At 36.9% G+C, this 17097-nt stretch overlaps 1 protein-coding gene across 1 annotated transcript in view; it reads left to right on the top strand.

Moving 5' to 3' along the window:
* The window catches only part of GALNTL6 (polypeptide N-acetylgalactosaminyltransferase like 6), a 1233993-nt gene that overhangs the window by 985143 nt on the left and 231753 nt on the right, over nt 1–17097 (top strand). Inside the window, exon 6 of the mRNA XM_004040637.5 lies at nt 15357–15542. Coding sequence (XP_004040685.2) covers nt 15357–15542 — 186 coding nt within the window. The remainder of the gene's footprint in view (nt 1–15356; nt 15543–17097) is intronic.

Genomic DNA, 17097 nt, shown 5'->3' on the forward strand with positions numbered 1-17097 from the left:
TAATGACTTCTATTCCTTCTGCCTGTCCAAGAAAAGGAAATTTATGCAATACTGTAGAACAGAAATGCAGTCATCCTGCATCATTGTTTTTCAGTGTTTATTGTCTTGGAAAAAAATGGCCTAAGCAGATTCCACTACTAATAAACAGCCCTGCTGTGGAGGGTATTGGCAATTTAAAGGCCATATTACTTCATTTTCCTTCCCATTTTGCAAATACATTTTACACTCTTTTGGAAATTCCTTCTAAAATTTGGGGGAGCTCTCTGGCTTGACAGTGAAAGGGAACCATTACTCAGCAAATAAGCAAAATGTCCTGGAAATAATATTACCCATTTAAAAATGACTCCTTGGACATTGATTGAGTTGAAATGAAGTGCATGTAGGCAATGCTAGTTTGTTGTCTTACCTAGGGAGAGAAATCATTTTCTAGAGTTCAGTAGTAAATAGGCAATTCATTTTGACATAATGAGGAAGAGTGCTGTTAACAGCCAGAGGTCACAAAAAGCAGAGATGAAAAAGACCTATTAGATCATTTTCTCCATTCCCTGGAGAAGAGGGCCAAATTATATTTCATAGTGCTTTTTCCAGTTTAGCTTTCAATTACTCAAGCAAGGGCTTTCACCACTTCAGACTTTTTCCAGGATCTTTATCTTGCCTCATGACCCCAGCCTTCCTAAATACATTGACAAAGTACGAATCTTCGTCAGAATCAATCCTGCAGGTGATCACAAAAGTACTCTGTGCTCACAATTAGACCTGTATATCTCAGAACTCATTTTGTTTTCTCCTTCAATGAATTTCAAAATCATTTCCTTGGTAATAACTCCTTTTATCCTTCCCTACTCTACCTCTGTGTTCTGTGTTCTTATCACGTCCCTTTCACTCTGAGTCTAAATGAGAGCTATTTCTTGGAAGAATAATCTGAAACAAATTCCTGCCATTTCTGAAGGCAAATGATCATCCAGAGGAATGCTATTTGGACAGATTACCAAGAACATCTCAAATGAATGAAAAAGAGAAATGAGTTCAAGAGAGAATGAGAGAAGCTGAAGTGTAGACTGCAGGTTTAGAAAACTTCACAAAATCCCTCGCAAAATGGAGTAGGTAAATGAGACAGAAGCTGGAGAAAGGTGGAGATCAAAGAAGGTTTGCTTTCTAGGAGAGAAAGATTGCAACACTTTTATTTGAAGATGGAATGTCTCAGTAGAAATACCGAAAATGAGGATGCAGGGAAGAGATGGGACACCTATAGGAGCCATGTTCTTGAGCAGACAAGAAATGATGGGATCCTGTACACAAATAGAGAGGGTGGCCTTGTGTGGGTGCAGGGATAACTCGTTCATTTTAACAAGAAAAAAGGGAGAGCATATGAAGAGAGGTGCTAATGGGCTTATGGTTTGGCAATTTGGTGGTATGACTGGTGACCTCAGCTCTCTTTCAAAAAAGAACCGAATGGATTTTATGGCCTTTAATATCTGCTTGGCTACTGCAAGTTTTCTGACTTCCATAGCAAATGAAGACAAAGTTTTCAGTCTCTTCTTTTTTGAAATAATTTATTTTTAATTTTTGTGGTTACATAGTAGGTATATATATTTACAGGGTACACAAGATGTTTTTTGATACAGGCATGCAATGTGTAATAATCACATGGAAATGGAGTATCCATCCCCTCAAGCATTTATCCTTTGTGTTACAAACCATCCAATTACACTCTATTAGTTATTTTTAAATGTGCAATTAAATTATTATTGACTATAGATTAATCTGCATAGGCTCATACCCTATGACGCACTACTTTTACCTCCAGGAGTATCTCCTAAAGAAAATTACAGATTCAGAAAACATTATTCACAAAAATATAAATTGTATATAATTTATAATATCAATGCTGTGGCATGTAAACAATCTAAATCTTAAACAGTAAGAAAAAGTTATGACGTATTTAAAATAATACATATTATTTTATATAAAATATATAATACCATGGAAATTTTCAATGTTAGATTTAAAAGAACAAGTACACTTTGAATATAAACCTACACAAAACAGGAAAATATGAACAGTGATTGACTTTGAGTGGTAAAACTCAGTGATTTTTTTTTCTCCTTCTTTCCAGTTTCCTATATTTTCCAGGTCTTCTGTAATAATTATATAATATTTTATAAGCACCTAATTCCCTGTATTAAGTCTCTTTCTACTTAGAAAATTCCTGATGAATACATTTGGGTTCCAGTTTGTTGGTTTGGTTGTGTTTTGTTTATTTTCTCCTGACACATAGTCACTGGCGTTTATTGAGTACTTACAGTATTCCAGGCACTGTTTTGCTGTGTGGTCTTAGGCAAATTTCTTAAACTTTCTGACCTTCATTTCCCTCATTTGTGAGTAAGAATAATTTTCATTATCTATAAAATGAGGATTAAATAAGTTAATACATGAATATACCCAAGAATTATGTCTGACAATATCATAAGCACTCAACACACATAGACATTTATTATTATGTCCATATATTACTTTGTCATATTTTGCTGCTTATGCTGTTGGTTCTTTGCATCCAAGAATCTAAGACGCATTTTTGGTCCCCTTAATACTTTGTTTTATAAATTTTAAACCAAGACAATTCTTACATGGTTCTTTTCCTTTTCATGATTTAATAGCATTGTCAAGAAATGGGGCAATGCCTTGAGAGGACACATCTTTAGCAGGTCAATTTTATCAACAAGGGCAGACAGCCCATTTCCTGCATATTTCCTTCTATATTGCAGTACAAGAATATTATTAAGAACTGGGAGTTTCCGTAGCCTTGGGAATAGGACCAATTCCCAGATATTTAATTTAGTTCTGCTCTCATCTAAATTGAAATTTTGTCATAGCATTTTTCTCACAGTAACTGTTTAGAGGAATTCTTTTCCAATTTGTCTTTATTTATTATGAAGTCAGGCCAAACCACACAGGTCTTCACGGCTGTTCTTGTTAGCAGTTATTGGTGACATTATTAAATCACTAACACACATTATTTTGAGATTGGGGACCCCATCACTCAACCCATGTAGTGTCCTCTCCCATTATTTGGATAAATTCTTCTCAAAAAAACTGAAGAAAAATAATACGGCCATTAGCATGCATGAGTCAGATACTTTTAAACTGGAAAGCAATGCAGCAATGAAAGTACTTTCACGAAGGGAAGAGAAGAGATTTTATTGCTCCCATATGATATCTGTGCTGCTATATGGCACCTAAGAGTTTTTGTTTTTCTTTTTTTTTATTTGGAGACAGAGTCTTGCTCTGTCCCGCAGGTTGGCGCTATGGATATCGGCTCACTGCAACCTCCGCCTCCCTGGTTCAAGCAATTATCCTGCCTCAGCCTCCCGAGTAGCTGGGACTAGGCGAACGCCGCTACGCCCGGCTAATTTTTTGTATTTTAGTAGAGACAGGGTTTCACTGTGTTGCTCAGGCTGGTCTGTAGTTCCTGAGCTCAGGCCATCTGCCCGCCTCAGCCTCCCAAAGTGCTAGGGTTACAGGAGTGAGCCACCATTCCCGGCCTATTTTTTGGTTTCTTTTTCTGAGACAGGGTCTCGCCCTGTTGCCCAGGCTGAATCACGCGATCTCAGCTCACTGCAACCTCAGCCTCCCGGGTTCAGATTCTCATGTCTCAGCCTCCTGTGTAGCTGGGACTACAGGCACACACCACCACGCCCTGCTAATTTTTGTATTTTTAGTAGAGACAGGGTTTCGCCAAGTTGGCCAGGTAGATCTCGAACTCCTGATCTCAGGTGATCTGCCAGCCTCGACCTCCCAAAGTGCTGAGATTACAGACATGAGCCACCACAACTGGCCATTTTTGTTTGTTTTTTGTCTCTCCTGAATTATATACTTTTCTTTACTAGCTAAAGATTAATTTTTCCTTTTCTCAGAAATCCTGGCTTTGATTTTTTTAAATTACTTTGGAATTTTTAAAAATAGCTCCAAAGCTCCAAATGAATCTGTAAGTCCCTTAAGTTCAGCGGTGGGTTCTATGCAGCTTGGTGATTTATACATGCAGCATTGGGTTTTACTGGGGGCCTGTGACTTCCCCTTACTAATAATTTCCTTGATGTGGCTCATATTCACTTACAATCATTTAGGTCCACAGTTCTCATTCCTCATTCTGGTTTTGTCTTAGAAAAACAAGTAACAGAAAATGATTATTTTTATGGGAAAAAATTACTCTTAGTCCCAGTTTTTAGAGATGATCATGGATATGGTTTGGCTCTGGGTCCCCACCCAAATCTCATGTCAAATTATAATCCCCAATGTTGGAGGTAGGGCCTGGTAAGAGGTGACTGAATCTTACAGGTGGATTTTTCATGAATGGTTTAGCACCATGCCTTGGTGCTGTTCTCATGATAGTGAGATCTCATGGGTTGTTTAAAAGTGTGTAGCACCTTCCACCTCACTCTCTCTCTCTTGCTCCTACTCTGGCCACGTGATGTGTGTGCACCTGCTTCACCTTCTGCTGTGATTAAGTTTCCTGAGGCTTCCCTAGCCATGCTTCTTATATAGCCTATGGAACTATGAGCCAACTAAACCTCTTTTCTTTATAAATTTCCCAGTCTCCAGTACTTCTTTATAGCAAGGCAAGAACAGACTAATAGTAAGTCATTAAGTCAAATCATCTCCCAAAAGGTTACTTATCCAAGCTATGAATGTGCATGTACATGTAAAAATAACCAGCGGTTAACAGTAAAACAGTTTAAAAACTATATAACCTGATGTTTGGCAAAATACAATAAGAAGGTGGTGAAGTAGTTGGAGATTTGTGAAATTTATGAATGGGATTTTTCCTCTAAAGGCTTTAGAGAGAAAAATCATAAATATACTGGGTTTTTTTATCATTTTTCTTTGTTAAACTAATTTTAAAGTAGTTTCTTCATATCTCAAGACAAACAATCTTGTAAAATGTTCATTTCTGACAGTCTTAAAGATTAAATGGACTAAAGGGACTACTAAAAGATAAGAAGTGAGTTTTCTTAGAAGAATGGGAAGAAGATAAGGTATTTAATAGATACATTGGTAAATATGGGGGATTAGCTAAGATAATTAAGTTGAATGTTATTCAGCTCCCTGATATCTGATATGATTGATAATGAAAGGAAGGCTAAGAGCGGGCAGAGATCTCAATAGTCACTAGATGCAAAGAGCAGACCACACAGCTAAGATGAGAAGAGATGAGGCATGCAGGGAAGAACTGGCACAGACATATGCAAGTCTGATGTTAAGTACTCTATAGTCACATAGATTTAGACTGGAAGCTGGGAAGTTTTCAAACAAGCTATTCTTGATTAATCTATACTGCATTGGGGGGAAAAATTACAAGTTGAGGAGGTTTTTCTTGTTAATAACTTTGGTCCCGACACTTTGATGTCTATGCATGCTATTTGCTTATTTTGATAGCTACTATGTTCTATATTGGAAGCATTTGTCATTGTCAATACTCAGACTTTTCTTTCTGTGTAGAATATTGGGTATTTAGTGGATTGGGAAGAGTTATTTTGGGGAATTTTTAATAGCAGATAGTTCTCAAAATTTTTGCTGGAGATTTCCTCCACATTCAACCAAAAGTTATCTATATATACATTTTACAAAAAGAGTCAAAAGGACGTTAAAACTCAGTAGACACCCTTGTGTACTGTTGCTGGGAATGTAAAATGGTGCAGTCACTATGAAAAATAGTATAGTGGTTCCTCAAAAAATTAACAATACAACTACCATTTGATCCAGATATTCCACTTCTGCGTATATGCCAAAACAACAACAACTGAAAGCAATCTCTTGAAGAGATATTTGTACACCCGTGTTTGTAGCAGCATTATCCACAATCGCCAAAGGTGAAAGCAACCAAAATGCCCACCAACTGATGAATGGATAAACAACACGTGGTATATAAATACAATGGAATATTCATTCAGCCTTAAAAGAAAGATAATTCTGACACATACTACAACATGGATGAACCTTGAGGACATTGCACTGAGACAAGTAAGCCAGTCACATAAAGACAAACTGTATGATACCACAGATATGAGTTATCTGGAGTAGTCAAACTTATAAAAGCAGAAGGTATAATGGTGGTTGCTTGAAGCTGGCGGGAGAGGGAAATGGGGAGTTGTAATGGTTTTAGTTTTGCAAAATGAAAAAGTTATGGAGGGTAATTGCACAACAATGTGAATATGCTTAACACTACTGAACACTTAAAAATGATTAAGAAGGCAAATTTTATATTACATGTATTTTACCACAATTTTTTTAACAACAACAACAAAGAAAAACTGAATGGGTGAAATGAAGAAGTGATCTAAAAGAAGTTAGAGATTTGTTCTCCTATATCAACATTGACAATTCAAATGTTATCTGTATAGAGTTTTTTTCTTTAAAAGACTACATCATGTGGTATATTCTCCTAGAATTAAACTACTTTGTAACATTTACTGAGTAAAGCCTTAATAGTATCTTTGGCAAAATTCTTAAATATTTTTAGGGTCAAATAGTAGAATACTGAACCACCAACTTTGTGTAATGCTGATGGTAAGATATTTACATTTGGGCATTTGAACTGAATTATCAAGTACTTTGCACAAATAAAGTTTGTAATCTATATAGCCTATTTTTTTGCAATACATAGAAAGTTTAAATTTAATAAAAGTACTCAATGATTAAAAATCAGAGACATTTCCATTGTTATGAAAATTGATTGATTATGGTAAGTTCAAAACAGCAACAGTATTTCATAGACAGACCTCTGAGTTTTAACCATTTTCTGTTTACATCTTTCTTTTTCTTTGAGGTAAAAGTTATGTCATCGGAAAAAAAAGATATAGATAAAATAATTTGGAATTATAGTTAATTTTATATTCCCTGATTTGGAGAAAATACAAAATTCTTATTCTAGATTCATCTAAACAGAACAATTATAAACTATAAATTCTACTCAGATTACTTCATTTTCATTTAATCTCAGAAGATCTTTGATTACAACTATTTTTGAAAAATATAAAATACTTAGGAAAAAATATATAATTGAAACATCAGAAAAAACCAGTTCTTAAATAGTTCTTAAGAAAATACTGTGGAAAGGGAAAAATAAAATTCAAATATTTCCTTTCTAACTGAGTATGCATTACCTTTTCAAAATCGAAATAATGAAGTAATGAATGTGCAAATCAAATTTGTAATTAATTAGCTGAAATAAAAGCTTCATTGCAGATATGCTACATTTTTTGTATAGGTGGTGTTTAGCCTATTACCAAAATGCCAAAATATTTTGTGTAAATTAATCTATTATTTGCCTCTTCCCAAATGCATTCTAAGAGTAGATGCTCTATAAACACATAAGATGACAAAACAAATAAATCTTTTAGCTATAGCTCTCTCTCTCCCCCTACCTCTTACACATTGTCTTTTTTCTGAAAAAGGTCTTAACTTCTTTATGCATGGTGGCACCAGTAATCTTTTTTTCATTTCAGGGACCTTATCTATAAGGTATTGCCCACATAACTTTGATATATGAGCCTTTTATAGAAAGAAGAACACACCCATGCACAATCCTAAACCTGGGAAAAAGCTTTCCACAAGGCACACAGGGCACTAGGTCTGGGGCTGTTTACTATTCCATAAGGGGCCATGCCATGGTGAATACATAGGTGCTGTGTTCTAGATGAAGACTTGGTGTTTTGTTTCTTTTTTGTTTCTAATATTTTCTCCAGAACTATTATACATTCAAAGCTATCCTGAAAATATATACAGTTGCCCCTTGAACAACAGGGGTTTGAACTGTGCAGGTCCCCTTACGCATGGATTTTCTTCTGTCTCTGCCACCCCTGAGACAGCAAGACCAACTCCTCTTCTTCCTTCTCCTCAGCCTACCCAACATGATGATAAGGATGATGACCTTCATGATGATCCACTTCCACTTAATAAACAGCAAATATATTTTCCCACTGAATTGGTTGCCATGTTTCTTAAGTGTCTCTTAATATTCAGGATTCCCTTTCCACTTTTTATCCTTATAATTTATTTATTGAAAAAAATCAAGCCCTTGGTCCTGAGGAATTTCCCATCGTTTGGATTTTGCCAGTTGTATTCCTGCTGTGTCCTTTAATATATTCTCCAATCCCTTTACATCCCATAAATCTGTAGTTATGTGGCAGGCCAAGTATTACTAACAGCTGAACAGGCAGGCCTCCATAACAACAGTTTCAGCACTAGCTGAGTGGTTAAGTTAAATATTAAAGCTGAAAGAGCTAGTGCTTTTATACAAAGGCTGGAATGTAACAAAAGCCCACCAAGAGTTTTGCCTATGCCTTTCTTGGGCCTTGAAGCACAACAAGATAATAAAAGAATTCTTAACAGGACCTGTTTAGGATTAAACAAGTTTTTATTGGGGGTCTGAAGAAACTCCCCAGACCTCCACGAACAAGTTGTATTGAGAGTCTAAAGGAACTCTTCAAACTTCCACGATTTAACAGGAGACAAGATAAGGGGGCCGGGTGCAGTGGCTCACACCTGTAATCCCAGCACTTTGGGAGGCCAAGGTGAGTGTATCACTTGAGGTCAGGAGTTTGAGACCAGCCTGGCCAACATGTTGAAACCCCATCTCTACTAAAAATAAAATAAAATAAAACTAGCCAGGCATGGTGGTGCATGGTTGTAGTCCCAGCTACTTGGGAGGCTAAGGCAGGAGAATCGCTTGAACCTGGGAGGTGGAGGCTGCAGTGAGCTGAGATCACACCACTACACAACAGAGTGAGACTCCGTCTCAAAAAAACAAACAAACAAACAACAACAACAACAACAAAAACAAGTAATCACCCCCGGCACCTGGAACTATCTAGATTAAGTAAATTTACTGAAGCTCCAGAGGAAGGTCTTCAAAATTCAGACCTTAGTTATAGATTAGAAGAAGTTAATGACTTACGTTTTTAGACGAATGCACACTGACATGTAGACATATAGCTCAGATGGTATATAAGCTCTGAAAAACTTTGTAATTTTGAGTTGGTCTGGCAATATTTTCTAGGCCTGGTTACAGATTGTACCCAATTACAGGAATAAACTCTCTTCTTTCCCAGTTCATCTGCATCTAGTTATTGGGCAGAAAGAATAAACAGCCTGATCCTTGGACTGTTCTGAGAACAGTTATACCTAAAGCTGGGGTCCCCAACACCTAGGCAGCAGACCAGTACCGATGTGTGGCCTGTTAGGAACCTGGCCACAGCAGGAGGCGAGCAGCAGGTGAGTAAGGATTACCACCTGAGCTCTGCCTCCTGTCAGATCAGCAGTGCCATTAGATTCTGATAGGAGCCAAACTCTATTGTGAACTACACATGTGAGGGATCTAGATTTTGCACTCCTTATGAGAATCTAATGCCTGGTGATCTGAGGTAAAATAGTCTCATCCCGAAACCATCCCTCCCCAGCCCCCATGGAAAAATTGTCTTCCATGTAACTGGCCCCTGGTGCCAAAAAGTTTGGGGACCACTTATCTAAAGAAATGATTAAATTCAGATTCAATGCATTTGACAAGAATACTTCATAGGTGGTGATGTGTCTTCCTATCAGGAAACACATAATAAGTGATTATCACTCTTTGTGTGATGTTAGCAGCCTGTAATGGTTTGATCCATTAATTCATTAGGAGTTGCAAAAGGATGACATTCTAATTCTTTTTTTCTTTTTATATTAGCAAAAATATATTTTATCTATTTATTTTTTTCCCAGCTATTTCCCAAATAACTTATGATGCTTTGCATATTCAAGGAATACAAATAAGACATCCAGAGATAGAACCAGCTGAAATCATACTAGAAGCAATTAAACATGGTTTCAATAATTCTGTTCCTTTCTTAGATGGACTTTTTTGTGCTCCAGAGATAATTGTGAAATGCCTATAGTCAAATGCTATCAAAAGGGACTGATTTAGTGTGTTCTACTAGGACACGAAGAGATTGACAATTTTCTGGAATTTAACTAGAGACTTAAAATATTTATGTTTCTCCAGTGTAAAGAATATAGAAAATGTCTTTATAGTCCTGCTAAGTAGAAAGTTATCCTTAATGTTTCCACTTGCAGTCAAAATATATACATGACATATGCCAAGTAGATTAAAAAATTTAAGAATATCTTATATTCTTTAGTTGTAAAGTATTCCTATCACTCTGGTAAAAACCTCAAAATACCCAGAATAAGAGTTGCACTTAATAGTACATTCTTGTTGTGTAAGGATTAACCAGCAAATTTTAGATATGTTTGTTTCTGTGTATTTATAATCCATTACATTTCAGAACTCATAGCTAAGTATCACCCGTAATAACTAGCACATATTCTACATGATCTTATGGCAATCAGCCAATACCAACGTATAAACATCAAAGAAATTTCCTCACCATAGGTATGTACTTAAACATAGAAATCCATATCTCCAGATCAATAGTGTATCCTGGCCCCTCTTGCTCTCTCCTTGAGATGTAAATTAGGAAATTCAAATGAAACAGAAAGAACTAAGCAACTAGTGGCTGGGCCTCCATACCAGCTGCTGAGCCTGGGGCAGCGGTTGGCATGACCTTTAGTGAGTCTTCCACTTAGCAATGTCCTGGCCAGGCTCTCTAATACTGATGGTCACTAGCTTGTCAGCCCCCTCGGGAACAATCCCTCAAAGCTTTCTAAACTATGACTGCATTTTTCTGACATAATAAGCATAACTTATTGAACAGATTTAAATCTTTGATGAACTAACAGTGCTTCAAAGTCATTATTCTGACATTAGTGGCAGTCTCATAGACAGTGAACTGTACAAGATCAGATGGATCCCATAGTGACCGGAGAAAATGCCCTTGAGTTTGTTTTTTGACTAGCCCTGTGGTACATATTCACTTTATTTTGATTTGTCTCTTTCAAAAGTGAGACATAGCCAAAGAAAACACCAAAATACCAACCAATGGGATGCTTTTAAAAGGAAAAACTAAGGATTTGAGGGGACTGAATCTACTCAGTAAGTAAAATATCACAAGGGAAATTATAGAATTAGAAAACTAGAAGGAATAATTGAGGTGAGCCAGTCATACACCCTTCATCTTATAGCTGAGGAAAATGAGGTCATATGGTGTGAAATGACTTACCCAAAGTCACGCAGCCAGTCAGCAACAGGACTAGGACTCATGTCTTTGACTCTTCTGACTATGCGAATTGCTGAAGGTTAGTATTTTTGGTGTTTAGTTACTTCCCTAAACACTAAATTCACTAATGAATGGTTATTCTCCATATAAATGTATGGCACGTGAGTAAAATCTCTGAAAAAAAGAGGAAAATACATTCTACAAAACTGCTAAATTTGGTATTCACAGTAACATGATGTCAAAATTTCATTGGAATACAACTTTTTATCTCATTATTCCCTCACAGTGACACAATAAGCCCTGGCAAAAACTGCTATTTTTGAAGTTGTATTCATTTTTCCATATCATCAGGATATACTGGTGCTCAGTGGATTTTAACAGTAATTTACTCACTGGTTGTCTGGACCATGGACCAAAAAAATTATACAGAGTTTTGCAAATGTCTCAAAGTCACTAGGCAGATCTACCTGGCTTATAAATAAAACCCATAAATATCCTTGGTGTTATTTAAAATTAAAGAAGTTCAAAAGTGATCTTCAAAAATGCAATACTTGAATTAAAATAATAGAAAATTATGTTTAAAATCATGTTAATAATATTTTAGAAATGAATCTAAACCCTCTCCAGAGAACCCCTGACTAAAATATGGTCTTTTGTCTGACATTTGCTTCAAAATAAGAGAAATGGGGGGAGTAAATTGGCAAATAGATGGGGCACAACTGACCATGGGTTAATGGCTGTTGGGGCTGGATGAAGGATATTTTTTAAAATATGAGTAATAGTATCTAATTTTATGTATGTTCAAAATTCTCCATAATAAAAGTTTTAAAATAAGAAAAAAAGAAAAATGAATCTAAACTCTGTTCATACCAAAGAAAGGCAAAATATTTTTAATTTAAAGCCATTTCTACCATCTTCAGTAAATCCCTTGTATGAGAGTTTAATTTGCTAATCAGACTGATGATACCTGCCTTCATCATGAGTTATAGGTAATTGGATGTTACAATGAACTACTAAGAGAGAAAGGACCCCTCAAAGTGCAGTCAACCAGATCATTATCTGAGGCAGAGCAAGCTAATTATCACCATAAATTTCGAACTAGAAGAACTGATCTAAACATCTAATGGACACTATTGAAGGGTCAAACCCCTTATGCTTAGTGAATTCACACTAAACAATCTTTTTAGTAAATTAAAATGGGCTTTGATATAGGAAAAATATGCAGTATCAGAAAATGTGTACAGAAAAATAAAAAAAACATGTAGAGACGGTCCTCACTGAGTTCTAGAGAATTTCTTATAAACCAAAGAATACAAAAGTCTAAATCCAAAGTTGGGACAACCATTCTCAGGTGACTTAACCCTTTGACTCTCACTTTGGAAGACCTGGGAAGTTAGAATATTCTAGAACAACTCCCTGTAATGGAGCTATAGGAAATTACTCATTTCTCCTCCTCTCTCCCAAGAGAGGCCCCTTTAGTCCTTGGGTGTCAGGGAGGAAAAACGTAAATGCATCTTGAAATGCTGAGGTGGTACTCATAGTGTGACATTTGACATATGAATAGTGAAGGGAAAAACATATTTTAGTGGGCCTAACAAATATTGATGATCTGTGTTTAGTCCCCAGTGACTGTTGAGATGCTATTTCCATGAGACAATATCTTTTGTGGTCCAAAAAACCGATTTACAATTAAACATATAGAATGCCACTTGTTTATAAATTAATGATATGGAAAGATTTCAATGCCTAAATAAATTACAGTAATGAGATTATACAATTTTCTTAAATATTTATTATTGTGGGTAATCCTGACAGCATGTGGCCCTTTCAAGACGCTGACACATAACGGCATCCTTGTATTGGTCACTCATCGCTTAGTCATTGCCTTTGATTGTGCAGTGGTGTCATTTTTGTCTTCTTTAGTCCCCTGGCAAGAGAGTAAAGCTACAGTCTTACACACAGGCAGTGTGTTGTATAGCCGATAGAATATTTCTTTGCAGCTTGCACACAGTGGAGAAGGGAGGCCATCATGTTGGGGAGCACTGAGCAGAGGGGCAGGAGCAAAGAGGCACACAGTAGAACTTGCCTCCTGGTTGAGATAGCACAATACTGCTTATATACTTATATTTGTTAGTCTGTGGCTTGCCAAAACTTCTTCCTTTAATTTGCAAGAGATACAAGATGATGAATTATCAAAATCTCACCAGGCAAAAGAAAATTCTAAATGTTTTGTCATTTGGGCTCAGCATTCAAAGGCATTTCTTCAGATAAAAATGCTGTTTTTATTCATACATACAAGTGACTTACTAGTCTTCGATTATTGGCTTAATACATAAATGTTTGTTGAATGAACACTGACCAGTCTCACTCAAGCCTAATTCAAAGCTTGACTGTCCACCACATTCTAGAAGGGAAAAACAATCCCCTAAATCCTTTATGTTTTATAGGTGAGGCTATTCAGGCTTCAAGAGTCTGCATGACCTACTCATATGTATCACCATTGTAGACCTCCCTCCCAGGCCTACTCTGATTCCAACCCCGGAAAAAGAGTTTGCTTTTCATAGTCTGATCTTCATATCCTTGTTACTTACATGAAGAACAAAATAGAGGGGAACATATTTTGAGCTAAAACACTCTTGTGGAAAATCCCATCTGTATTTGTTTGTTTGTTTTTGTTTTTGTTTTTTCAGAGACACAGTCTCACTCTATTGCCCAGGCTGGAGTGCAGTGGTGCGATCTCAGCCCACTGCAACCTCCACCTCCCGGGTTCAATCAATTCTCCTGCCTCAGTCTCCCAAGTGTCTGGGATTACAGGCACCTGCCACCACGCCCAGCTAATTTTTGTATTTTTAGTAAAGACTGGGTTTCACCATGTCGGTCAGGCTGGTCTTGAACTCCCGAAATCAGGTGATCCACCCACCTCTGCCTCCCAAAGTGCTGAGATTACAGGCATGAGCCACCATGCCCGGCCCCATCTGTATTCTTGTACAGTGAAAATTAGAAAGCCAAATATTGTTTTCATTGACCCATTTGTGAAACATAGGACAGTCAGTAAAAAGGGAAATTAAGATTTTATAAAACTACACTAGTTAATAAGAAATGAGAATGAACCTCTGTGCACAGAGAAACTCCAATACAGAGTAATTCTGACATCTGTTACATTGGATAGCACGAAGGAATCACAAATCCTACATGAATCCCTACTGCTACAGATCATGCGAAGAGACTTAATAATATTGCCTTTGATTGAAGACATGAAGAGAACGTTTGAAAAGTGGAAAATACAGAGCATACGGCATATTAAGATTCCACTTCAATGAATACTAGACTATACCTGTCAGAGATTCCAATAAAACCCTCATAATGTCTTAGATAGGGCAGAATGAAAGCAGAGGATATAAAATATATAAGTACATAACCCCGGAAAGGCAGCAAATGCTCTTATTTGACATAAGAACTGAGAGCTTGATGCATTTTGTCACAGACAGTAGGAAATATTTTATTCTGTGAATAAATTATCCAATTTGATTTTGTTTCCACTATTTGTTTTTAATTAGGCAGGAAACATTTCCAAATTTAAATAGCTAAGAAATATTTCCGAATCTTTAATAGGTAAGTTCCAAACGACTGTATAGTATTTCATCTGCAGCCAGTCACCTTTCCACTTCAAATCAGAAGCCAGATGCTAAATTTGCTTGCTAGTTTGCTATTAACTTGTGGGGGAAAAAATCTGTTTGGTTCTTGTTGATATGACAGATATTTATCTTTCCTGTTGTTTTACATATATTATTTTCAATACACAAAATACTAGGCAAAGCCTTGCTGTAGAGAGCTCTTTTGTTGGAAAGAGCCCATTTCCAGGATTTTCATCCGACTTTACCCAGCAGGACCAGAGGGCAGAAGCCCATCTTCGGAGTGCTGGCTAGGATTACACGCTGCGGCTGTCAGCCAGCAGTAACTGCATAACAGACCTCTGGCATGTCAGTGACTTTTGTGTTCAAAAAAGGGCAATATTTGCACTTTACAAAGCATTCTGGAAAGTGTAAGATCTAAAAATCTTACTAGTATCTCCCATCTAGATGAGGAGATGAGAATGTTACCCCAGGATTCATCAGTCACATACTCTCTATGCACAAGCAACCGTGAATAATTCAGCTGCAACTAATGTTTTGTGTTTTTTCTATGCATTCTCTGCTTCCTACCTAGAACACTTGAAGGATAAATTGGAAGAATACATGGCCCGATTTTCCAAAGTGAGGATTGTTCGCACCAAGAAAAGAGAAGGACTCATCCGGACCCGTCTCCTTGGGGCATCTATGGCCAGAGGAGAAGTCCTGACGTTCCTGGACTCCCACTGTGAGGTCAATGTGAACTGGCTGCCCCCGCTCCTCAGTGAGTACAGGTTGCTAAGCACCATCATGGGATGCCTCAGGGGAAGTGAGCGGTTTGCTTCTATTCAGTTTGCAATCAACAAACACTAGAGGTCCCTTCTACCAGTTTTCCAGGGGAAGCCTTGAATTTTATATTTACCACTGCTGAAAACAGTTTACTAGGTAACTGTTTTAGGCAGTATTCTAGGTAATGCCGTAAAATTGGCATTTTAAATAATATCAGCTTCAATCTAACTTACAGTTTAAAAAAGGTTTCATTTATCTTAGATATCCTCCTTTAGTGTAGTCAAATTCACTGGGTGAACACTAAAAGAAAAACGTGTCCCAAAACTCTTTTATAATCCTGTAGCTACAGCAAGATTAAAATACACACACACACACACACACACACACACACACACACATTGAACAAGTATTACAGGATTGTTAAGAAAAGAGGAAGGAAAATTATTCATCCCCAGAATACAGTTAAAGTAGAAGCACCTTGACATTTTCTAGGATTTAAAATGCCGTTTCTTTTCTGTTATTCTCTCCACTTCTGGCACCATCCTATAGCCCTAAATATACGGTTCTTTATATTTACATAGATTCCTTCTAACACAGTGCAGCTGTCCAGGTGCTATGTCTTAAATGCTCACAATATGGCTAAGCTGAGGGAAAGAAGATTATGTCCTAACACACTTGAACTGTTAGAAACACGAAAGAACTGAAAGTAATTTAAGCTAGAAAACATACATGTGGTTCAGTTCAAGCTTCATTACTTTTGTTTTAAAATGAAGTAAAATATAAAGTCCAGTTGTAGATAAGAAATAAATTGTCAGCTTGAAAAAAAAAAAAACCCTCCTTCTAAAACGTTATTGGTGCACACAGTGTGTTCTCCTTTCCCACTTTGCTAAATCAACTTTTATTGTAAAAATATCCCTGGCCTTGGAACTAAAGTCACTAGCAACTGCCTTCACAATAGCTGTCTCAGAAAGAACAATTTGCTCTTGACTACTGTGTAGGTTTTCAGCAAGAACCAGCAAAGCTCCCTTAGTAAAAGATGCGGAGGGGGGGAATCAATTGAAACTGTATAGGATTTAAAACAGGAAATAACCAGCACCCAACACCCTCCACCACATTGCCCAGCCACATACGCCTGCACAGGTAACTGCCCAGTTATCCTAATCAACTGAATGTTTTGGTGCCCCTGCAGTCAGAGACTCCTCTGAGCCTTTAATTAAAAGTACCTTGTCCAAGGACACAGCAATTTAGAGCTTCATCAGCAACGGTGAGATTCCCTCAAACAGAATTTGACCTATATGGTGTTGAATACTCAAGGAAGTCAGCAAAAGGCCTAATTTATTTATGAACCAAAGCAAATCCCTAAATGCCAATTATTGAGTCTCTGATTGTTCACTATGAATCTAACTAAAAAGAAGAAGATAGAAAAAAAAAGAGTAAGAGAAACCCACAACCCACATTTTCTCATCAAAGTATTTCATTTCCTGTAGTCCTGATGGATAAGAAATGATTCAAGCTCAGGATCACTATCTTTCTTATTTTCCTCTATCTGT

Source organism: Gorilla gorilla, chromosome 3 (assembly GCF_029281585.2).
Source record: "Gorilla gorilla gorilla isolate KB3781 chromosome 3, NHGRI_mGorGor1-v2.1_pri, whole genome shotgun sequence".
NCBI lineage: Eukaryota > Metazoa > Chordata > Mammalia > Primates > Hominidae > Gorilla > Gorilla gorilla.